Source organism: Mustela nivalis (assembly GCF_964662115.1).
Source record: "Mustela nivalis genome assembly, chromosome: 16".
Lineage (NCBI taxonomy): Eukaryota > Metazoa > Chordata > Mammalia > Carnivora > Mustelidae > Mustela > Mustela nivalis.
Genome location: NC_139035.1, coordinates 27,279,963 through 27,304,119, shown reverse-complemented (window position 1 = coordinate 27,304,119; position 24,157 = coordinate 27,279,963). Strand labels below are relative to the sequence as shown.

At 38.6% G+C, this 24,157-nt stretch overlaps 1 protein-coding gene across 4 annotated transcripts in view; it reads left to right on the top strand.

Moving 5' to 3' along the window:
* RABGAP1L (RAB GTPase activating protein 1 like) overlaps positions 1-24,157 on the top strand; it is a 765,821-nt gene that overhangs the window by 547,155 nt on the left and 194,509 nt on the right. For all 4 annotated transcript variants that reach the window (XM_082704397.1, XM_082704401.1, XM_082704402.1 and 1 more), the window contains exon 18: positions 3,338-3,379. In XM_082704397.1, the coding sequence (XP_082560523.1) occupies positions 3,338-3,379 (42 nt within the window). The remainder of the gene's footprint in view (positions 1-3,337; positions 3,380-24,157) is intronic.

Genomic DNA, 24,157 nt, shown 5'->3' with positions numbered 1-24,157 from the left:
TCTCCACCGAGCAGGGATCCTGACATGGTGCTCAATCCCAGGACCTGGAGACCAGGACCCAAGCCAAAGGCAGACACCCAACCATCTGAGCCACCCAGGCACCCCCCAGGATACATTTTTCTAGTGAAGTAAAGAATTTGGTAGAATAGCACGTTTTTCCTGACTTCCAACAACTTAGTGGTCTGAAGCATCTTGTTTGTGTGGTCTGGCCATACTTTTCTATGTAAAGTCTTTTCTTTATTTTTATGGATAATGTCCAGAGCTTCGATAAGCAAATGAGGTCATACCTTATTACTCTGAAATGGTTTAAAGAGGTTACATATATAAATTATTTCTGGTAACTGAAAGGTACCTCTTTAGCTTCCCAAACTAAAAATCATCTTTTTATTTAAAACACATGCTGTGCTTCCTTCTTAAACACAGTATTTTGAACATTAATTCTGCTGGATTGTCATTATGAACCAATGTAAACTATAGAAGGATTATTGGCTCCACTAAATGGGCCCAGACAGCTATTTGTTTTGTAGTTTTTAGAAAAGTGTTATCTTCTATTTCTGTCAGATATAATAGTTTGGTTCTGACAGTTATCTCTGTAGGCTGTTTGTCTCTGATCCCATCTACCAGACACTTTGTCTTTTGCTTTGCTACCTGTGATATCTATAAACTATAAAACCATATCACCAAAGTAATTTGACTTGCATATGAAATTAAAACTTGAATGAATTTTTGTGGTGTTAGAGCATTTTGATTATTCAGAGGTCCTTTTTTTTTTTTTTGTAATTTCTAAGTTCTTGGTGTTTCTCATAGGTCACTTGTTCAATAATTGTTTGACTTTGAGATAATTGAAGAAAACGGTTTCTTACTGTGATTTGATGATGACTCTATAAACTGGTCTAGTTGGGTCCACAGGGAAAGGAATAAATCTCATAAATTTTGGGATAGGTAGTATAGTTTAATCATTTGGTCCTCAAATAAGCACTTACTATGTATATTATACCAGTACTGAATGGTGAAAATTCCCTTAAACTAGGCATTAAAGGTTTGGGGGATCCTGGCCTTCTACTAAATACACATTTTTGACCTTAGGCACATTCTGAAAAGTGGGAATCACAATAGGTGTTGTTAGAGAATTAGTGAGATTTCACTATTCCTCTGAAAGCAAAGAGGTTGAGAATATAGCACAGCTGATTGAACATGAAAGGAATTTGGGAGGGAGAAGTGGGCGGCAGACTGATTTAGGAGAAGGGACCAGAGCATAGTAAGGATTAGAGACCTGGAGATGAGATCAGTGACAAGAAAAACAAGACCCAGAGACACTGTGGTCTTAGTCCTAATGGCAGGTTGATAAGCGTTCAGGTTGTAACAATTCACCACTGCCAGGCAGCTATGGCATGGGATGGGGTATATGGCGCAGGCCTGCAGGTTTAGACTGAAGGTTTGGGCAGCAGTGGGCAGCAGCTAGTAGACGAGGAAGCCAAATTTGGGGGGCACCGGGCTGGCTCAGTCAGTGGAACTTGCCACTCTTGATCTCAGGGTTGTAGGCTCAAGCCCCACATTGGGTGTAAAGATTACTTTAAATCTTTTTTTTTTTTTTTTTAAAGATTTTATTTATTTATTTGACAGAGAGAGAAATCACAAGTAGGCGGAGAGTCAGGCAGAGAGAGAGAGAGAAGCAGGCTCCCGCTGAGCAAAGAGCCCGATGCGGGGCTCGATCCCAGGACACTGAGATCATGACCTGAGCCGAAGGCAGCGGCTTAATCCACTGAGCCACCCAGGCGCCCCAGATTACTTTAAATCTTAAAAAAATTTTTTTTTTTTTTTTTTGCTTAATATTAACCCAAGTTTTTTTTTTTTTTTTTTTAAGATTTTATTTATTTATTTGAGAGCAAATGAGTGAGAGAGAGTACGAGAGAGGAAAAGTTCAGAGGGAGAAGCAGACTCCCCAAGGAGCTGGGAGCCCGATGCGGGACTCAGTCCTGGAAGTCTGGGATCATGACCTGAGCCAAAGGCAGTCGCTCAACCAACTGAGCCACCCAGGCGCCCCTAACCCAAGTTTTTTTTTATCTACAGTAGTCTTCCTTTTTTCTAATTGTTAAATTGTGATCAGAACTAGTCCAGACTCATTGCATGGTATGGTAATGATCTGTGTTGATTGGGTTTTGTCTCTTGGCCTTGTTATACTTCCTGCTGTTAATTCTTAAAGAATTAACTGAATAAACCCCAAACTTCCAATGAAATATTTTGTATTTCTCATTCATCCCTTCTTCCATTAAATCATATTTTAGGTAGGTGACTATGAAAGATCAGCAGATCATAACAAGAATTCACTCTGAGTACCTAGTCTTAATCCTCACTTAGGATTTTGGAGACAGGAGAAAATGGTCTGTTACAAGTTCTCTGCGTAATACACCTGGCACAAGTATTGTATCCAAAAGGCAGACAGACTGTATTTGTGACTGAGATGAAGAGGGCACGTGTAGAGACCCTGGTGTCAACTCATACTTGAAAGATCTTTCTTCTCACGTATGATGATTATCATGGCAAGGAAAGAGCATATTTCATGGCAACTTTGTTTCATTGTGTCATCTTGAGTATTTAAGATTTCTTATATTTTGAATTTAACATCTCAACAGCTCTTCAGAGTCACGGGGCTGAACTCAGAGCTCAAAATTCAGTTCCAGGATATTTCTTAACAAGCTGTTTAATTTGTGTATTCCTAAAGAGATATTTGGTTTTCTGTCAGAAAAAAAGGAAAAGAAAGCCTAACACATAGCCCCTAATTACACCTCTAGTTATACAAATACTACTTGAATGCAAACACTAAAATAATAAGAACAGTATTGGAAATCCAGTGTGATGCTTACAACTCCCCTCACACAATCTGTCCCAGTTATCAGCAACACTGTTTTGTTTTGTTTTGTCTATTGCTGGCCATTTAACCAAGACGTACATACTGGGACTTGGGAATTTCCATTAATAATGTTAGACTTCTGCATCACTGCCACCTCGATCAAAAAACTTAACTTTCACAAACTGTAGACCCATGAAGATAACCCAGAAATTGAAGGAAAAATAGTTTATTGAATAATTTATGGAAGGATGGAGGGAAAGTAATTTATTGTAGAAACAATTTTATGTGAACATTAAGTAGCACCAAAAATTTGCAGTAAGCCTCTTAGAGAAGGAAAGTACCTTTCAAAAAAAAAAAAATCTCATGGTTTATTATTGTATGTGAAGATGAAAGCAAGTAGAGATTTCCGTAAAGATGGATGGGAAAATACTGACTAAAATAATGATAGATGTAGCAATATTAATTTGGACTCTTTTTCTGTTTCAGGGTTTGAATATAATCTTTAATGTAGCCTTGGCACTCCTAAAGGTAAGTCTGTTTTGATCTTGAAATTGGGCCAAATTCAAATTAGCCTTTGACTGGGTCTAGATTCTTGAATCCCCAAAAAGACTTCCCTGAGGAACTCTGACTTGCCTTCCATCCTTTGTTGTTTGTTGTTTATTTAGAGTTTGTTTCTGTACTTTTCTTACCATCTATTTAATTTTGCTATCCCAGCACTCTGTTCAGTAACACGTAAGGTTGTTTTCATTCATACGAGTTGGATGATGTAAGAGAAAAAGTTAAAACCTGTTTTTTGTCAGAAGGATGTCAGCCTTTTTCTTAAAATACTTCTCACCACAATAACATCCCTGGAGGTACCTAAACCTAGAATCGAATTATTAGAAAGCTTTTATAGTATACCGACTAAAAAAGAAACTTCTACATTTCAATTTGCACTTCAACAGCTAGGGATTTACAAGACACTTTAGAATTCAATTATAATTACCTTGTTGAATTTTATATCAACGTATCAATGGAGCTTTAGCAGTGTGGTAACAGCAAGACATTTGCTGCAAAATTGGTGAAAGTAATCCAGTCAGTTTTTGTCTTTCAGTCAGAGGTGACATTGTTACTTAAGGCGATAATTGCCTCATTTATTTAAAACAAAATGCAGCCCACCTCTTCCCAGTAAAACATAAGTTGTTAAAATTGCAGACTCTGGGCCCAGACAGCTTTGTTTCTAATTTCAGCTCTGGTTTGTGACCTTGGGTAAATTACTCTTAAGGGCTCAGACTCTGAGTTTTGAGATAATAATAGAAACTAATTTCTGGGATTGTTGTAAGAATTCAGTACGATGATACATAAAAAATAATTAACATAGTGTCTAGAAAATTCTATTGCCTAATAAATGTCAGCTATCATTATTGTGACTACTCTTGTATTCACAAGGTAACTCACTTTCTAGATTCCCCATCATTCTTCCAAATTTCCCAAAAGATAATGACTGGAGGTCTTCAGAGGGCTGCTTGGTATTTTAGGAGAGCCTCTGGATCAAAATACTTTGATCCAGAACCAAGACATGATGTATATAGTTACAATGTACATCAAGAAGTGGGGTGTACTCCTCACCCCTTATTATGTTAAACATTTGTTTTTTGTGAAGTTCATAAATTGTACTTTAAACTGTTCATTAAATCATTTGGAGTTAAGATGTGAATAATTCTTATGCCAAAGTTATTTTGGAAGTTAGGAAGATATTTTAAAAATTTTCAGTAAAATAATAAAAACATATGTTGCTGTATGTTTTAGTGAAGTCCTGGATCTCTACCTCTAATTTTGTTGTTGTTGTTGTTGGGACGAATTAAAACTTTCTAAGATGCTTTTCAGTATAGGGCTTGATTGAGACTTTTAGAATGCCTAAGCAGTGACAGTATTATGTAATTCAGACTAAAAACAATACTTTGTCATAAAGTAAGTGTAAGAAGGAAGTCCAACAAAGTGATGATGTTTCCTATTATGTCTAATTTGTTTTTAAGCCTCAGATATTATCCTTCCCAAAATGCAACTTCCTTATTTTTTTGGTGACCCTTCTTTACTGGTGCTCTCAGCACACACTTAAGTCTGTCTTTTGGGTTAACCCCAGATTTCCTGTCTGGATATAGGAACTATAGTCAGAGTAATACTGTATCCATCTGAGAAATTAGCTTCCTGATTGACAGATTTTTTTTTTTTTTTGGTGTGATTGCATTTTTATTCATGTTAACCCAGATATGGTCTGTGCAGAGGACATTCTCTGGCCACTGGGCAGAAAGGCTTTTGAATCCTCTCTAGAAATACATGGGTGCTCATCTAGTATTTTGCAGAATTTGTCTAGTTAGAGAAGATTAAAAGGAGAGCTTTGTCACTACTATTGGGAGATTTATATCCCTTCCTTGCCTCCTTGCCTGAATCCTGGAGCTGACCCCTCTAGAGACAGTATATATAGGCTGAATTGAAGTGTACCAAATTGATCTGATTGTCTCCACCTGGAAAAAGAATATCCCAAAATACGTGAAAGTAACTAGCATTTAGCTTCCAATCTAATAGGCTACATAGAAGAATGTATATTTGTTTTACATAAAAATAACAAACTTAGGGGTAATTCAAAGAGCTTATGAACGCAGCACAAGTAATTCATTAGCCTGCATTAAATGTCCAGATGTTACTTGTAAGAGAACTGTGGATTGTGTTCAAGAAAAACTACTTCATTCTCTCCTGCAGTTTATAACTGAGGGGGCCAAGGCCTCAGGTTGCCTAAAGTCTTTTGTCTTAGTAATGGCAAAGCTGGAATTAGTTTATTTTTAAACAGCATAAATATAAGTGAAGGTCTCTGTTGCTCAGTATGATTTAAAGACACCTGCTTTCTGAATGGGAGCCGCTTTCTTTTGAGTTAGAAATAGTCTGCCAAGGAGCTAGAAAGCCATTGAGCTAAAGGAATGGTTCATTATAGTAGGGGGTATCATCAGATCATCTAGGATATTGGCAGTGTCCTTTCATTTCTCCCAATCTAATTCATTTGCTATATGAAATAGTCTATAGTCACTATGTATAGTATATTATAATAGATTAGAGATGATCACTCAGAATTATTCTTAGCCACTTCATGTTGCCAGAGAAGTTTTGATCAGAATAGGTTCTTTGCATTCAAACAATTGTCAAAAGTTAGTGACGGAGTGGGGGCACCTGGGTGGCTTAGTCAGATGTCTGTCTTCAGCTCCAGGTCATGATCTCAGGGTCTTAGAATCAAGCCCCTCTTCGGGCTTCCCATCAGTGGTGAATCTGCTTGTCTCTCTCCTTCTGCCCCTCCTCCTCCTTGTGCTGTCTCTGTCACTCTCTCAAATAAATAAATAAAATCTTAAAAAAAAAAAAAAAGTACATGACAGGGGTTGCCTGGCTGGCCCAGTTGGTGGAGGATGTAACTCTTTATCTTGGGGTTTTGATTTCAAGCCCCACATTGGGTGTAGAGATTACCTAAAAAAAAAAAAAAATAGTAAATGACGGAATGTTTCCCCTCTTTCCGAGCTCATTTTGTGTCTTATTACAGAGATAAAGAAAACCCACTCATAATTCCATCCCTAGAAGTAACTGTAATAAAAATTCATTATAAAATCTTCCTCCTGTGCATTGGTCTATGAATATATAAGCATTCATTAGCTTTGTACATTTCTGTGTACATATATATTTTTAATATGAGCTTGAGGATTGTAATTAAGAAGTGGGAGATAGGAGATAAACCCAAAGGAATAATGCTGATGAACAAGACTCTTTTTCATTTAATAATATGTTATGACTATCTTCTGTGTCACTACAGACATGTCGTGATTAAAAGCATGGATGCCGGAGCCAGACCACTTGAGTTCAAATCCCATCTCCCACAGTTTATGCTGCAATCTTAGATAAATTACCATTTCCCTATCTTTAAAATGGGGATATTAGAAATGTCTGTCTCATAGGATTGTTAGAGCTTAATGAGTTATATATGATTGGTGCCTGGAAATTTGTAAGTATGAAAATGAATGCACCCAGGAATGGTTATGACACATAGAGCTGCCTTAGCTTTTTTAATCACTGATTAGTATCTTATTGTGTGTACCATAACTTTACTTAGCCAATTTTATATTTAACTTTTATGGGCATTTGTTTCCAGACTTTTCCTATTAAACAAACATCCTGAAATTTCCATCTTTGCATACTTATTTAATGATGTCTTTTGGATAAACTTTGAGGATGTCATTGCTGGGTCAGAGTGCAGTCACAATTGAATTTTTGATGGACATTGCAAAGTTGCTTTCTACTAGCAATATGAGAGTGCATTTTCTCCATACTCTTGAAAAAACATAATTTCTAAATATGTGCTTTTATGGACAGTGAAAGCAAGTTGTAAAACAATGCAACTTAAGAAGTAAATTATGATACTAATTTGTGTCATTGTAGTAAAAAAAACACTTAAGACAGTTCTGAAGAGTCTCATGTTCTTTCATTTGGGAATATCTAGGGTTTTGTTGTTGTTGTTGTTTAGCAGGCTAAATTTTAGAAGAATGACCCCTAGCTTGGATGAGCTTTTATATTACATAAAAGTTCTTGAAGCATCTCGTTGATGGTTTTGGCTTTTCAGCCTCACCAGTATGGTTTTTTGCCTTACCATTTTATTGAAGTTTTTGTTTGCTTGCTTGGTTGGTTGTTTTTTTGTGTTTTGTTTTGTTTTGTTTTGTTTTTGAGGGGGTCAGGGAAGAACAGAGGAAGAGAGAGAAAATCTTAATCAGGCTTCATACCCAGCGCACAGCCAGCACGAGCTCAGTCTCATGATCCTGAGATCATGACCTGAGCCAAAATCAAGAGTTAGACACTTAACCAGCTGAACCACCCAGGCACCCCATACTGAAGCTTTCTCGACGGAGTCACTAACAAAATCAGGGGACATGTTTCCATTTTTATCTTTCTTGATTTCTCAGCAGTCATTCAAAGAGCATAAAGACTTAACACTTCCCCTTTTCTGAAACATTCTCCCATGGCTTCTGTCTTATTTTTTATCTCCCTCTCATCTTCCCATTTTACTTTTGCTTGCTTTGTTTTTTACCCCTAGTCATTAACTTGGGGTTTCTCAGAGCTCTAGCCTCTAGAACTCACTTGATGCTTCTTCCTTGCTGATCTTGTTCATGCCCCTGCTTTCTCCTATAAACGTTCATTCTCATCTTTATATTTAGCCCAGATCCAAATATTTGGCCATGGACTTACATGTCTCCTTGGATGCTTCAGAGGCACATCAAATCCAAAAGTCAAAACTGCACTGATAACACCCTCACAGCCCTTTGCCTCCTCCAGTAACCTTCACCTCAATGAAGGCACTACCCAGCTGCTCAAAGGAGAAACCGACAAGTTATCCTTAATGCTTTTCTTTTCTTAATCCCCAACATCTACTGGCAGTCAACTACTGTTGATTCTATTTCATAAGAATTTTTAGAATCTTCCCAGTTTGGTGGTTAGGCTGCCACATCTTCTGCCCTGGACTGTTGCAGTGACCTCTTTCAGGAGTAGAGTATTGAACACCTACCTACCAAGTGCTAGGTACTTTTCTAGGCCCTGGAGATAAAGTATTGCTAAGGAAGGATCCTGCATTCTCAGAGCTTGCCTTCCGATGAAGGACAGATAGTACTTAAAAAAACATAGTTGTGTTAGCATATGCTGAGGTTTCTGAAGGAGAATGATGTTGATGCAGAGTGACGGGAGCTCCCTTCTTTCAATTGTCAATGAAGGTGATCTGAGGGATGGTATTCGAGCTGAAAATTGAATGCAAAGAAGTAGCTAGCATGCCAAAATCTGGGGAATGAGACTTCTAGGCAGAAGAAGCAAATATGAAAGCCTTAAAGAGGATTTTTATTGACTTAAGAAAGTGTATGGCCGGAGTGTGATGGGTAAGAGAAGATGGTGGCTCAGATTTGGGTGTTAGCAGTGGAGCTGTGAGAAAGGGATGTCTGCTCTTTCTCCAGCTGCTTATGACCACTGTCCTAGCCAGCCCCACATTGTCACCAGAGTACCCTGTGTGTGTGTGTGTGTTGAGATTTATTTATTTATTTGAGAGAGGGGGAGAGACAAAGGGAGAGGAAGAGAGAATCTTTAAACAGACTCCATGCTGAGCGTGGAGCCCGGTGTTGGGCTTGATTCCCGTGACCTTGAACCAAAACCAAGAATCAGATGCTTAACGAACTGTGCTACCGAGGCCCCCTGCCCCCCACCCAGAGTATTCTGTTTAAAACAGATTTTATTATTCACTATTGAACAAATATTGACCAAACGCCTATTCAGCGATAGATGCTTTTCTGTGTACTTGACTAGATCAATGAGCTAGAAGAACAAAAATACTTGCCTCCATCAGCCTATGTTCTAACAGTATACAGTTAATAAACAAGAAACATAACAGATATATAAATATAGTATATGAGAAGTAATAGTGCCTGGGAAAAAGGAAAAATACAGCAGAGTAAAGAGACCTCTGGGTGGGTTATTGCAGTGTTAAATAGGGTAGCTAGGGTTAACTGGGAGTCTGTTTCTTGGTTTGTCTCTATCTTATGTTTTTCCTTTGTTTCTTAAATTAGACATGAGTGAAATCAGATGATGTTTGTCTTTCTCTGACTTATTCCGCTAAGCATTATGCTCTCAAGGTCCTTCCATGTTGTTGCAAATGGCAAGATTTCATTCCTTTTTATGGCTGAATAATATTCCGTTGGGGGGTGTGTGTGTGTGTGTGTGTGTGTGTACTGCATTTTTTTTCTTAAAAAAAGTGTTTATTTAAATTCCACTTAGTTAACATGCAGTGTAATATTAGTTCAATACAGTATTCAGCATTTCCTACAACAGCTGGTGCTCGCCATCAGTGTCTCCTTAATCCCCATCGCCTATTTCACCCATCCCCCCCCACCTCCCCTTTGGTAACCATCAGTTTGCTCTCTATAGGAAAGAGTCTGTTTCTTGCTTTGCCTCTCTCATTTTTTTCCTTTACCCATTTATTTTCTTCCTGAAATTCCACATATAAGTGAAATCATATGATATTTGTCTTTCTCCAACTGACTTATTTCACTTAGCATAATAATTTCTGACTCGATGCATGTTTTGCAAATGGCAAGATTTCATTCTTTTTTTTGATGGCTGAGAAATAGTCCAGTGTGTGTGTGTGTGTGTGTGTGTGTGTGTACTTGTGTGTGCTACATCTTCTTTATCCATTTATCAGTCAGTGAACACTTGGACTGCTCCATAACTTGCCTGTTGTATATAATGCTGCTGTAAATACCAGTGTGTGTGTGTGAGTGTATATTCCTTTGAATTAGTATTTTTGTATCCTTTGGTAAATACCTAGTAGTTCAGTTGCTGGATCCTAGGATGGTTCTATTTTTAACTTTTTGAGGAACCTCCATACTGTTTTCCACAGTGGCTGCATCAGTTTGCATTCCCACCAACAGTGCAAGAGGGTTCCCCTTTTTCCACATCCTCATGGACACCTGTGATTTCTTGTGTGGTTGATTTTAGCCATTCTGACAGTTGTGAGGTGACATCACATTGTAGTTTTGATTTGCATTTCCCTGATGGTAAGTAATGATGAGCATCTTTTCATGTGTGTGTTGGCCATTGTTTTGTCGTCTTTGGAGAAATGTCTGTTCTTATCTTCTGTTAATTTTTTTTTAAGATTTTATTTATTTATTTGACAGAGAGAGATCACAAGTAAGCAGAGAGGCAGGCAGAGAGAGAGGAAGGGAAGCAGGCTCCCTGCCAAGCAGAGAGCCCAATGCGGGACTCGATCCCAGGACCCTGAGCTCATGACCTGAGCCGAAGGCAGCAGCTCAACCCACTAAGCCACCCAGGTGCCCCACTTCTGTTAATTTTTTAATTGGATTTTATGTTTTTGGGGTGTTGAGTTTTATAAGCTTGTTATATATTTTGGATGCTAACCCTCTATCCCTTTATCAGATGGGTCATTTGCAAATATCTTCTCCCATTCCATAGGTTGCCTTTTAGTTTTGTTCATTGTTTCTTTCACTGTGCAGAAGCTTTTTATTTTGATGTAGTCCCAATAGTCTATTTTTGCTTTAGTGTCCCTTGTCTCAGGGGACCTATCTAGAAGAAAGTTGCTATGGCCAGTGTCAAAGAAGTTACTGCCTTTGTTCTCTTCCAGGATTTTTATGGTCTCATGTCTCACATTTAGGTGTTTCATCCATTTTGAATTTATTTTTGTGTATGGTATAAGAAAGTAGTTCAGCTTTCCCTCTGCCTTTTGTTAAATAGATGTTCTTTTTTCTATTGGATATCCTTTCCTGCTTTATCTAAGATTAATTGATCATGTAATTGTAACTTCATTTCTGGGTTTCTATTCTATTCCTTTGATCTGTGTGTCTGTTTTTGTTACAGTACTGTACTGTTTTGGTTGACTACAGCTTTGTAATAATGTTTGAAGTCAGTAATTATGATGTCTCTGGGTTTACTTTTTTTTTTTTTTCAAGATTTCTTTGGCTATTCAGGGTCTTTTGTGGTTTCATACAAATTTTAGCATTATTTGTGCTAGCTCTGTGAAAAACACTATTGGTGTTTTGATAGGGATTGCATTAAATATGTAGTTTGCTTTGAGTAGTGTAGACATTTTAACAACATTTTTTCTTCCAGTCCATGAGCATGGACCATCTTTCCATTTCTTTGTGTCATCTTAAATTTCTTTCATTGGTGTTTTATAGTTTTTGGAGTAAAGGTCTCTCACTTCTTTGGTTAGGTTTATTCCTAGGTATCTTATGGTTTTTGGCATGATTGTAAATGGGATTTATTACTTAATTTCTCTTTCTGTGACTTCATTATTGGTGTGTAGAAAGACAACAGATCTCTGTACATTGATTTTTGTATCCTGTGACTTTACTGAACTCATTAGTTCTAGCATTATTTTGGTGGAGTTTTTTTGTGTTTCCTATATATAGTATCATGTCATCTGCAAATAATGAAAGTTTTTCTTCTTCCTTACTGATTTGAATGCTTCTTATGTCCTTTTGTTGTCTGATTGCTGTGGCTGGGACTTCCAGTACCACATTGAATAAAAAGTGGTGAGAGTGGACATGCTTGTCTTGTTCCTGACCATAAGGGAAAAGCCCTCACTTTTTCCCATTAAGAATATGTTATTTTGGGGGCGCCTGGGTGGCTCAGTGGGTTAAGCCGCTGCCTTCGGCTCAGGTCATGATCTCAGGGTCCTGGGATCGAGTCCCGTGTCGGGCTCTCTGCTCAGCGGGGAGCCTGCTTCCTTCTCTCTCTCTCTCTGCCTGCCTCTCAGTGTACTTGTAATTTCTCTCTGTCAAATAAATAAATAAAATCTTTAAAAAAAAAAAAGAATATGTTATTTTGTGTACATGTGCCTGGTGCACATGTGAAAGAATTTCTCTGATAGCTATTTCAAGAGGCATGTCATTATTAGATCATAGATTGTGCTACAAATTATTGATTGACTCCATCCTGAGGTTACCTAGGGAAGTCTAGGTTGGCTGGTGCCCCTGGGCAGTTGCTTCCAACACTAGCTGCTACCTCTCATTCTTATGGGGGTGCCACACTAAAATGGAACCTGATACGTGACTCTGTATTTCCCTTCAGTTAAGAGCACACACTAAAACACATCTTCATTACCATGTCCTCAAATGCTCTGTGCCTCATCACAAAGGGCTCTATCACCTGGACATATACTTTAACTGACTGCCAAGGGAGCCACTGTCCATCATAGACGAGAGTCCTCATAGCTACTTGGAGCTCTGGTTCCAGGTGGCCAAGGAGCACAGCCTTCCGCTTAGGAGAGATTAGTTAAGAACAGGGGACTGTGGGGAATGTAGGTGGTATGCTGAAATCAGTGGCTTCAGGTATCAGGTAGTTTTGTTAATTTGTGGCTGATAGACACTTTTACTAGCATGGAGGCTTTGTTACAAGTGGCTTTCTATATATTAGGGCTTCTTCATTATTCTGAAATACTTGATATATCAATAAGAGTTCTCTAAAAAGATAAAACTAATACTATTCCCAGACATACTTCAGAGATACTGTGTGTTTGGTCCCATAACACTATAATAAAATGAGTACTACAAAAACAAACAAACAAAAAACAAAAACAAAACAAAATAAAAAAACCTTAGTGGTGTTTTTTTCACAGATGGCCTTTATTCTGTTGAGATTTCCTCTAAACCTACTTTCTTGAGGGTTTTTATCATTAATGGATGTTGTACTTTTTCAAATGCTTTTTCTGCATCTATTGAAATTATCACATAGTTCTCTTTTCTCTTATTAGTGTCATGTATCACGTTAATTGATTTGTGAATATTTAGCCCCCCTTCAAGCCAGGAATAAATCCCACGTGATGGCAGTGAATGATTCTTTTTAATGTATTGTTGATTTCAGTTTGCTGAAATCAGTTGATTTCAGTTTGCTGAAATTTTGTTGAAAATTTTTGTATATGTTCATCAGAGATATTGGCCTATAGTTCTCTATTCTGGTGTGTTTATCTGCTTTTGGTATCAGGCTAATGCCAGCCTCATAGAATAAATTTGAAAGTTTTCCTTTTCTGTTTTTTGGAATAAGAAGAATAGGTATTAATTCTTCATTAAATGTTTGATAAAATTTGTCTGTAAAGCCACTTGGCCCTAGAGTTTTGCTTAATGAAAGTTTTCTGATTACTGACTCAGTTTCTTTGCTGGTTATCAGCATGTTCAAATTTTCTGATTCTTCCTGTTTCAGTGTTTGTAGATTGTATGATTCTAGGAACTGATCCATTTCTTCTAGGTTTCCCAGTTTGTTGGCATATTGTTTTTCATAATATTCTCTTATAATTGTTTCTATTTCTGTGGTATTTGTTGTTATTTCTCCTCATTTGTGATTTTATTTATTTGGGTCCTTTGTGGTTTCTGTTTGAAAAGTCTGGCTAGAGGTTTAATTGATTTTATTAACTTCTTTTTTTTTCTTTCTCTAGCTCCTTTAGGTGTAAGGTTAGATTTTTTATTTGAGATTTTTCCTGCTTCTTGAGATTAGGCCTATATGGCTATATATTTCCCTCTTGTGACCCATCTACTGCATCCCAAAGGTTTTGGACTATTGTGTTTCATTTTCATTTGTTTCCATGTATTTTTTAATTTATTCTTTGATTTTCTGGTTGCCCAGTTAGTAGTAGGATGTTGTTTAAACTTTGTGTACTTGTGGTCTTTCCAGGTTTTTTTCTTCTGGTTGACTTCTAGTTTCATAACATTGTGCTCAAAAAAGGTACATGGTATGATTTCAGTCTTTTTTGCATTTGTTGAGGCCTGTTTTGTGACCCAATATGTGACTTATTCTGGAGAATGTTCCATGTGCAACTGAAAACAATGTGTATTCTGCTCTTTCAGTATGGAATGTTCTGAATATGTGTTAAATCCATCTGGTCCAAGTCATTGTTTCCTTGTTTATTTTCTGTTTAGATGTGTCCATTGATGTAAATGGGGGTGTTTAAGGCCTCTCCTATTATTGTATTATTATCCAATAGTTCCTTTATATTTGTTATAAACTGTTTTATATATATTGGTGCTCTTATGTTGGGTACATAGATAATTACAATTGTTCTATCTTCTTATTGGATTGTTACCTTTATCATTATATAGTGTCCTTCTTTGTCTCTTGTTATAGTCTTTGTTTTAAAATCTGGTTTCTCTGATGTAAGTGTTGCTACTCTGGCTTTCTTTTGACATCCTTTTTTTGTGAGTTTGTTGACTGACTTTTTTTTTTACAGAAATATTCATTTTTATTGCTTTTGTGTTTCCTGCCTTTGTACTATCACTTTTGGTCTCTCCTTTCCACTCAAAGAAACCCTTTTAATATTCCTTGCAGAGCTGGTTTAGTGGTCATGAACCCCTTCAGTTTTTGTTTGTCTAGAAACTCCTTATTTCTCCTTCTGTTTTGTTTTTTGTTCATGTTGTTGTTTTTAATGTTTTATTTATTTATTTGACAGACAATGATCACAAGTAGGCAGAGAGGCAGGCAGAGAGCCTGATGCAGGGCTCGATCCCAGGACCCTGGGATCATGACCTGAGCCGAAGGCAGAGGCTTTAACCCATTGAGCCACCCAGGCACCCCTCTCCTTCTGTTTTGAATGTTAGCCTTACTGGATAACATATTCTTGCCTGGAGATTCTTCCCATTCAGCACTTTGCATATATCATGCCATTCTCTTCTGGCTTGCAAAGTTCCTGTTGAAAAGCCTACAGCTAGCTTTATGGGTTTTCCCTTGTAAGTTAATGACTTCTTTTGTCTTGCTGCTTTTAAAAGTTTTTCTTTATCATTAAATATCACAAATTTAATTACAATATGTTTGGTGTGGGTTTGCTTTTGTAGATTTTGTTGGGGTTTCTCTGTGCGTCCTGGATCTGGATGTCTGTTTCTTCCCTAGATTAGGGAAGTTTTCAGCTATTATTTCTTCAAATAAATTTCCTGCCCACTTTTTCTATCTTCTTCTTTTGGGACTCCTATAATATGAATTTTATTATGTTTGATTTTGTCACTGACTTCCCTAAGTCTATTCTCATTTTGCCCAATTCTTTTCTCTCTCTTTTGTTCAGCTTGATTACTTTCCATTACTCTGTCTTCTAGGTCATTGATTCATTCATCTGCTTCTTCCAGCCTGCTATTCATTCCATCAGGCATGTTTCTCACTTAGCTTATTGTGCCTTTTATCTCTGCTATGTTATTCCTTATCTCTGTGTTAAGGGTCTCACTCATGTCTTTCACTCTTTTCTCAATTCCAATGAGTATCCCTATGATCATTGTTTTAAATTCTCTATCAGGCATGCTACTTACATCTGTTTCTCTTAGATTTCTTATTGTGGTCTTGTCTTGTTCTTTCATATGGGATAAATTTCTCTCTCTTCCTTTTGTGTGCTCTGTGTCTGTTTTTGTGTGTTAAGTAGTCACTCTGTCTTGTGCTCTTGAAAGTAGTAACTTTATGAAGATGAGTTCCTGGGGTGCCTGCCATGCAGTGTCCTCTTTCTCTTCAGAGGAGTATCCTGTGTCTGTTGCTTACACCCTGCTGTTGTATCTGAGTCACTTTTCCTTTCAGTGCAGACAACCTCCTGTTGTGAGCTGTGCTTACTCTCTGTAGTGTTACTGGCTGGGACCCAGGCAGGCCAGTTCTGAGGGGGTGTGCCCTCTGGGGAACTTGGGAGCAGGCCAGCAGGGTTAGCAAAATTTACACTGGGCCAGTAGTTCTATGCTGGATTCCTGGAAGGGTTGCAGCCATAGGGGGCTGCATGCTGGGAGGTGGGGTGGGGGGTTGCAGCAAGGGCTCAAGGCTGGGCATGACGCACAGTGATGGCTGGGCACAGCTGGTTCAGTGCACAAAGGTGGCTAGGGTCGTACTGATCGGTGCAGTGCAGGATAACAGCTGGGGTTACTCAGCTAGGTGTCTCACACAACAGTGGCTGGGGATACAAGTCTGGGCGCCACAGTGGCTGTGGGCCCAGCAACTGAACAGGGCATATACTTGGCTTTAACAAAATTTTCCCTGAGCCTAGGGCTGAGGCTAGCGGCTTGGAGTGAGTGATCCTCGGGAGGACTTGTGGGCATGGCTCACTGCTGGGGGCCATGGTATCTGTGCAGCTCCAATTCCCACGGGTGGCTCTGTGTTTATGCTGGGGAGTGGGGGAAAGTGGCATCTGCCAGCTCCCTTGTTTTCAGAGAAGTCCCCCAACATGCCTTGAGGTCCATATAAACAGATCTGTCTCATTTTCCCCCAGCATTGTATAAACTGCCACTTGTAGGGTGCCTTTCTGTACAGGCTGCTGTTTCTGTAAGGATGGCAACCCAGCTGTCACTCACCCTCCTGGCTCACCCCTGCTGAATCAGCAGACTTTTAAAGCTCCAAATCCCACAGGTTTTAAAAACTCAGAATTCAGCCCCTCTGGTTTCTAAAGCCAAACATTATGGAGATTAGTCCTCCCGGGGTGAGCTCCCTAGTGTGACAGACTATTTGTTTCTCTACTCCCTTGGCAAGCACAGCTCCCTCCCTCTTGCAAGCAGCCTCCTTCCACCTTTCTGACCTTCATAACCTTTCAGATGCAGATTTTTCTCTATCTTTAGTTGCTCATCTGGATCACTCTCCAGTTTATTGACTTGGATGTGAGTGAGATCTAGTTGAAAATGTGGGATGCTGTGAGCTCAGGGTCCTCCTGTTCTGCCATCTTCCCAACTTCCCGACATTTCTTCATCTAAGGTTTTTGTAGCTTTAGCTCTTACATTCAAGTCTGCTGTCCACTTTGAATTTATTTTTGTATATGAAGTGAGATGGGGTGTTGGACTGGATGGTCATCCTCTCTCCCCATTCAAAATTCTTTTGTCAAAATCTTACCCCCTAATGCCTCCAACTTGCTGTATTTGGAGATAGGGTCTTTAAAGAGGTATTGAGGTTAGAATGCCATCATTAGGATTGGCCCTCATCCAGTAGGACTGGTATCCTTATAGGAAGAGGAGACGAGGACACAGGAATGATCATGCGAACACACAGGGAGAAGACAGCCATCTGCAGGTCAAGGAGAGAGGCCTCAGAAGAAACCAATAGTGCTGACACATTGGACTTCTAGCCTCCAGAATTGTGAGAAAAAATTAATTCCTGTTATTTAAGTCACTCATTCTATGATTCTTTGTCATGGTACCCCTAACAAATATAGTAGGAGTACAGCTTCATTGTTTAGCATGCAGACATCTGGTTGTCCCTGTAAATTTGTTGACAAGACTGTTCTTTTCCCATTGAATTATCTTGGTATCATTATCAAAAATTAATTGACTATCAGCACATGGTTTTATTTCTAGCTCTCTGTTCTACTGATTTTTGTCTATTCTTGTGCCAGTACCACACTGTCTTGATTACTGTAATTTTATAGTAAGTTTTGAGTTCAGGAAGTGTGAGTCTTCCAAATTGGTTCTCCTCTTTCAAGATTGTTTGGCTGTTTTGGTCCTTTGCATTTCCATATGAATTTTAGAATCAGTTTGTCCATTTCTTCAAAAGAAAGAAAAGAAAAGAAAAAGAAGGAAAGAGAAAGAAAGACTGGGAGTTTGATAGGAATTGCATTGAATCTTTAGCTCAATTGAAGAGTAATGCCATCTTAACAATGTTATATCTTCCAATCTATGAACACAGGATGTTTTCCCATTAATTTAGGTTTTCTTTAATTTCTTGAAACAATGCTTTCTAGTGTTCAGCATACAAAAGTCTTGCACTTCTTTAGTTAAATATATTTCTAAGTATCTGTTTGATGCTATTGTAAATGGGATTTTCTTAATTCTATTTTAGATTCTTCATTATATTATCTAAAATTATGATGGTTTTTCTGTACTGATCTTGTATCCTCAAACCTTGCTGAAGTCATTTTTAGCTCTTGTGTGTTTGTGTGTGTGTGTGTGTTTGTGTGGGTGTGTGTGTATTTCTTGGGTATTTCTTTTCTTTCTTTTTAAGATTTTATTTATTTATTTGACAGATAGAGATCACAAGTAGGCAGAGAGGCAGGCAGGGTGGGGGGGAAGCAGACTCCCCACTGAGCAGAGAGCCCTATGTGGGGCTTGATTCCAGGACCCTGAGATCATGACCCAAGCCAAAGACTGAGGTCTAACCCACTGAGCCACCCAGGTGACCCTCTCAGGTATTTCTATATATAAGATCATATCATCTCTTAAGTAGAGTTGGCTTTACTTCTCCTTTTCCAATCTGGATACCTTCTTTTTCTTACCTAACTGCAAGAACAATTTTCCCTTCCCTTTCTGCTGGCATTGGGAAGAAGGGTCAATTCTTGGTCCAGCCGCTCTCTCCCTGAAGGACCATATTTGAAGCCATACAGAGTTAAAGAACAAGAAGTGAAGAGCAAAACGCCTTGAAAATGGAAAATGGATTTCAGTTCTCCCTAGTCTTTGATTCATCAGCTTGGGTTAAATGTTCTTGTTTCTATGCTTGAAGATGGTGACACAAGGAAGGGCTGACAATGGAACTGTTGTTTCTGCAGCTACCATTCAGGTTTCAAATTCAGAAGTCAAAAGACCAGAGGGGGAAAAATGGAGCTACTATAAACCTTTTGGATTTGCAATAATTTTTGTATATTTCATTAGTTTTTTAATTTCCATGAAGGAATGCCTATTGTCCTGTTGGTGGCAGTAAAACACTACTGCTGTGGAAATAGATGCTAAGAGGCTGGCACTTCAATTCTTCCCTTCTGGTTGGTATTCCTTTAAATTGGTTTCCCCTTCCAACATAATTTGTTGTTTGAATGTTTAGTTTCTTTTTAACTTTTTTCCGTGTATCCTCAGCTCAATGATAGAGTGGTTTTAGGGTGCTACCTAATAAATACTAAAATAACCAATGTAATTGGGGGTGCAAGATAATCGAGGAATTTTATTTATTTTATTTTTTAAAAGATTTTCTTTATTTATTTGACAGAGAGAGAGCATAACCAGGGGGAATGGCAGGTGGAGGGAGAGGGAGAAGCAGGCTCCCCACGGAGCAGGGAGCCCGATGTGGGGCCCGATCCCAGGACTCTGGGATCATGACCTGAGCTGAAGGCAGCTGCTTAACCAACTGAGCCCTTCAGGCATCCCAAGATACCCAAGGAATTTTAAAGTTCCAGAAATAATGCATTTTATGGATTAGGTATCTATATCAGGAAAAAAAAAAGTGTATCATCACAGTACCATGCATGTATTATATAACACTTAAATTTGTTGAAGTAATTTCTCATTATTTATTTCTCCTGAGACAATCTAAAATGCTAGGCTAATCATGTCATGTCCACATTGTCAGTCATTCATTTGGACTTGACGTACCCTAAGAAATATGAGATCACTTGACAGAGATAAGAACAATAGAATCCATTGTCCCCCCTTTCCCTATGTCTGTGAGTAAACTAAGTAATTTTAGCACAAACTCATTCAAGCTTTTCTCTCTTTTACTTCAAAGTTTCTCTTCATTTGTGTCCTTTTCTGCTGTGCTCCTATCTTTAATAAAGGTATGCTCTGCCTTCATTGCAAGGTTATTTCCCACCTTGGGCCTTGATCCCAGCTTTCTTGCCTCCCTTTGGAGAAGCCTGTGAAGGTTGGTTAGTTCCTTTAGCCCACAGACATTCAGGGACTCACTGAATGCATATTATTGGTAGATCATGGGTCAGGTGTGAGTGACAGCTTGCAGAGTTGGCAGTCTGGGTCCTCTAGTTGTTGTGAGTCCAACGGAGAAAGCAAACAAGCAGACAGTAACAATTCACTGTGATTGCTCCCGAGTTTTCCAAGGGGTCTTCAGGCACCCAAAGGCTGGATGCCAAATCCATTCTGGGAGAACCAGGAAAGATTTTCCAAAGGTGGCAACTAACCTTAGAAGAGGGCATTACAGGCAGAGCGAATAGCACCCAGATGAGGCATGAGGAGAAATAGCTGAGTCAAGTCCTTTGCTAGGCTCCGTTTGAGGCTTTTGTATGAGAAGAGATTCTTAAGGGGCTTTATTTACATTTTTTGCCACCACTTTACCATGGGATTTTCATCAAATCATCTAACCTTCTAACCCTTAATTTCTTCACTTATGAATAAGAGGATGGGAAAATGTGGTTTTTGAGGCTCTAAATTTCTGTCTTGTTGACTGTCAGTCTATGCTGTGTGTATGTATGGATTTTTGTGTGTATACATATGTATGTATGTATAGCCAGTGTCTATGCTATGTACCACCTTTGCCGTCCTTTATGAGTAGATAAGAATTATCTTATAATTAACACAATTCTTTTTTAAATGCTTGACTGAAGTTTATCTTTGTGTTTCTTACGAAAAAGAGTTTGCAGAACAATATAATAAAATTTGGAGGAAAAGAATATTCACTCTATTATGTTCTAAAGGAATACCAGTAAGTTGTCTTCTCTCCCACTTAAAAAAAAAAATCTTTTATCATGATCTTTGAATCTCAACAGTTCGTTTGTTCTTAATTAGTAAAATATTGGTGTGTGCGTGTGTGTGTTTGTGTGTGTGAGGATATGTGTATAGCCCACACACCCCTGTACTACCATTACTCTTACCAGGTATTTCCAGAAACCCAAGTAATATGTTGGATTCATATAAAAAAAATCTGACAGCTGTCGCCAATAACTATAGAAATGTGTAACATTTATCATTTGTGATAAACTCTCAAATGCATTTCAGAAATAAATAATAAAATTAATAGCAATACACCTATTTGTTGAGCACTTAAATTGTGCCAGTGCTGTGCTAAGCACTTTTAAACTAATCTTTATGATCTTTAATTTTTTTCTTTTTTTTAAATTGCAGTAAAATATACGTAACATAAATGTTACCATTGTAGCTGTTTCTAAGCATGTAATTCAGTGACATCAAATATGTCCACACTGTTGTGCCATCTTCATTATCATCCATCTCCAGAGCTTTTTCAACTTCTCACATTGTAACCCTGAGCCCATTAAACAATGATGTCCCCTTTCCCCTCGCTCCCAGCCCTTAGCGGTCACCATTATACTTTCTGTCTCTATGAATCACCATTATACTTTAGACACTTCATATGAGTAGAATCTTACAGTATTTGCCCTTTTGTCTCCCATCCAAGTACTAACCAGGCCCGACCCTGCTTAGCTTCCGAGATCAGACGAGATCGGGCGCGTTCAGGGTGGTATGGCCGTAGACAGTATTTGCCCTTTTGTAACTGGCTCATTTCACTTTACAGAACCTCTGACCTTCAGCTTGAAAGATTATAAAGAGAAACTCTGATATTTGGTGATGGGAAGGAATAAACTGAATAAAACAAAGATGTCATGACAAAAATCTTTATCTAACAAAGGCAAGATTTGGTGATTGCAACACGAAGTCCTTTTTTGTTTTGTTTTGTTTTGTTGTTTTGTTTTAGAGAGAGAGAGTGTGTGCTAGTGGGGTAGGAAAGGGACAGAGAGAGAATCCTAACAAGGTGTGGAGCCCAACACAAGGCTTTATCTGCTGACCCTGAGATCATGACCTGCGTTGAAATCAAGAGTTGGACACTCAACCCACTGAGCCACTCAGGTGCCCCTATATAACACAGTCTTCAATTTGCTCAAAAGTTCTTAAATCAAATCTTCCTAACTTGGTTTAGCCTTTTTTTTTCCCCAATGCCTTACAAAAAAAGACATTGTGTGGTTTACATACTTCACAAGTTAATACAGAGTCACTAGTGACTTTATCCAAACATCTGAAAAGAAAATGATCTCATCAAGAAGGGGGGCCCGTGCAAGAAGAGGAAGGTCTCTTGAATCTTTAAAAACATCAGTCAGGAGACATAACACTTTGTATCTGCTCTGTTCAAGCCAAGACCAAGACCTGGTGTGCTGTGTCCTCAAGCATCCATAACTTGACAGTTTAAAGATCGTTCCCTCGTTTATGAACTGATTGCGTTAGTTAATATCTCCATGTTACAGATGAGGAAACAAATGCTTTGAGAAGGTAAATAATTTGGCTAAAGTCATTCGGTTGGGAGAATGACACACCAGACCCAGAACTGGGCCTGTCTTACCATCCTACCTCACCTGCCCTTAACCACTGAACTGTGGCAGGTGTGTGTGCTTTAAACCCTACAATTACCCTGGGAAGAAGAGATTATTAGTCAGTTCTAGAGCTCTTAGCCAAAATTACATGCCTTTTCACATTGTATATATTTGGAGACAAATTGTAGTGAAATCAGCTTCCATTTAAAATATCCATGTTAAGGGGCGCCTGGGTGGCTCAGTGGGCTAAGCCGCTGCCTTCGGCTCGGGTCATGATCTCAGGGTCCTGGGATTGAGTCCTGCATCGGGCTCTCTGCTCAGCAGGGAGCCTGCTTCCGTCTCTCTCTCTCTCTGCCTGCCTCTCCGTCTACTTGTGATTTCTCTCTGTCAAATTAATAAATAAAATCTTTAAAAAAATCCATGTTAATATTATACTATGAATGAAAAGGAAGTTTTTATCTAAGTTGTTTGAAGACTGTATAGGGGAGGGAAAACATTTCCTTAACCTTCTTAGGGTCTCTGGCTAGATCTGAAAATTAAACTGACAAAGACAAATTAATAGGAAAAAAGCATGCAATTTCATTTAATATGTTTTACATGACATGGGAGCCTTTATAAGGAAAAGAAGACCCTAAGAATTGGTTACACGTGTTTTTATGCGAGGTTTGAGAAGAGTGAACAGTTGTGGAAAAATACGTAGGACGAAGGGAGTAGGAGCTAAATGTAATAAACTGGGGGAAGTTTTACAAGGCTTGCTTGTTTGGATTCTTCTCAGTATTCCTCTGTCTTGGAGGTAAGGATGCTCCTTTCCTCCGGCTTTGGGGAGGGCACTTCTCACATGATAGTATTATGACCTGCTTCAGGGAAGAAGGGCAGAGGAAGGTCAGAGAAACCTTCCTACTTCTGCTATTTTCTCAGACTCTTTCAGCTTAAAATATTCAGTACGCCAAAGGGCCATATTTGGGGATAGTGTGTTCCAAACTCCATCAACTGTGTGCTCAAAGATAGTTGTCCCAGTTTTTAAATGTCACTGGGTGAACAGGACAGAAGCAGAGCCAGAGCAATTAGGAGCCATTGTCACATCAACCCATAACTGAATTTAGGCTAATGAAAACAAACTCACTATCAAGAATGATCATAAAATTAAAATATTCTCTCCTCTTGGTGCCTGGGTGGCTCAGTTGGTTAAGCAACTGCCTTCCGCTTAAGTCATGATTCTGGAGTCCCAGGATCAAGTCCCGCATCAGGCTTCCTGCTCAGTGGGGAGTCTGCCTGTCCCTCTGACCTCTCCTCTCCCTCTCTCTCAAATAAATAAATAACATCCTCAAAAAAAAAAAAAAATCCTCTTCTCTTGACTGGCTAAAATAATACTTGATTTCTGAGTTCTGCCTATCCATTTCTTCTTCCATAGCCTTTAAGACTTCACCCTACAGTATGGGATGAATCCTGTTTAAGGTCCTGTTCAAACTCTCACTCTGACCAATCACTGTGTATGAGCTGATCATAGGGAGATGTTATCAGGAGACTTTTGTCAGAGGATGTCCCTGTGCAATAAGTTTTTATGACCCTTTTTATCTGCAAGAGTTGCTAGTATTGCTTTTCAGCATGAAATAGACTAATTTTGTTCATTAAAGTGCTGACAGGGTTGATGACTCACTGTAGGAATCGATTGATATTATCACAATAATGTAACTAGTTGAGGAAATTCAACTGAAGCAAAATTTATTTGATAGTTGGTTTATGCAGGTTGAGAAAAGGTTGAAATATGCTTTTACTGGAAA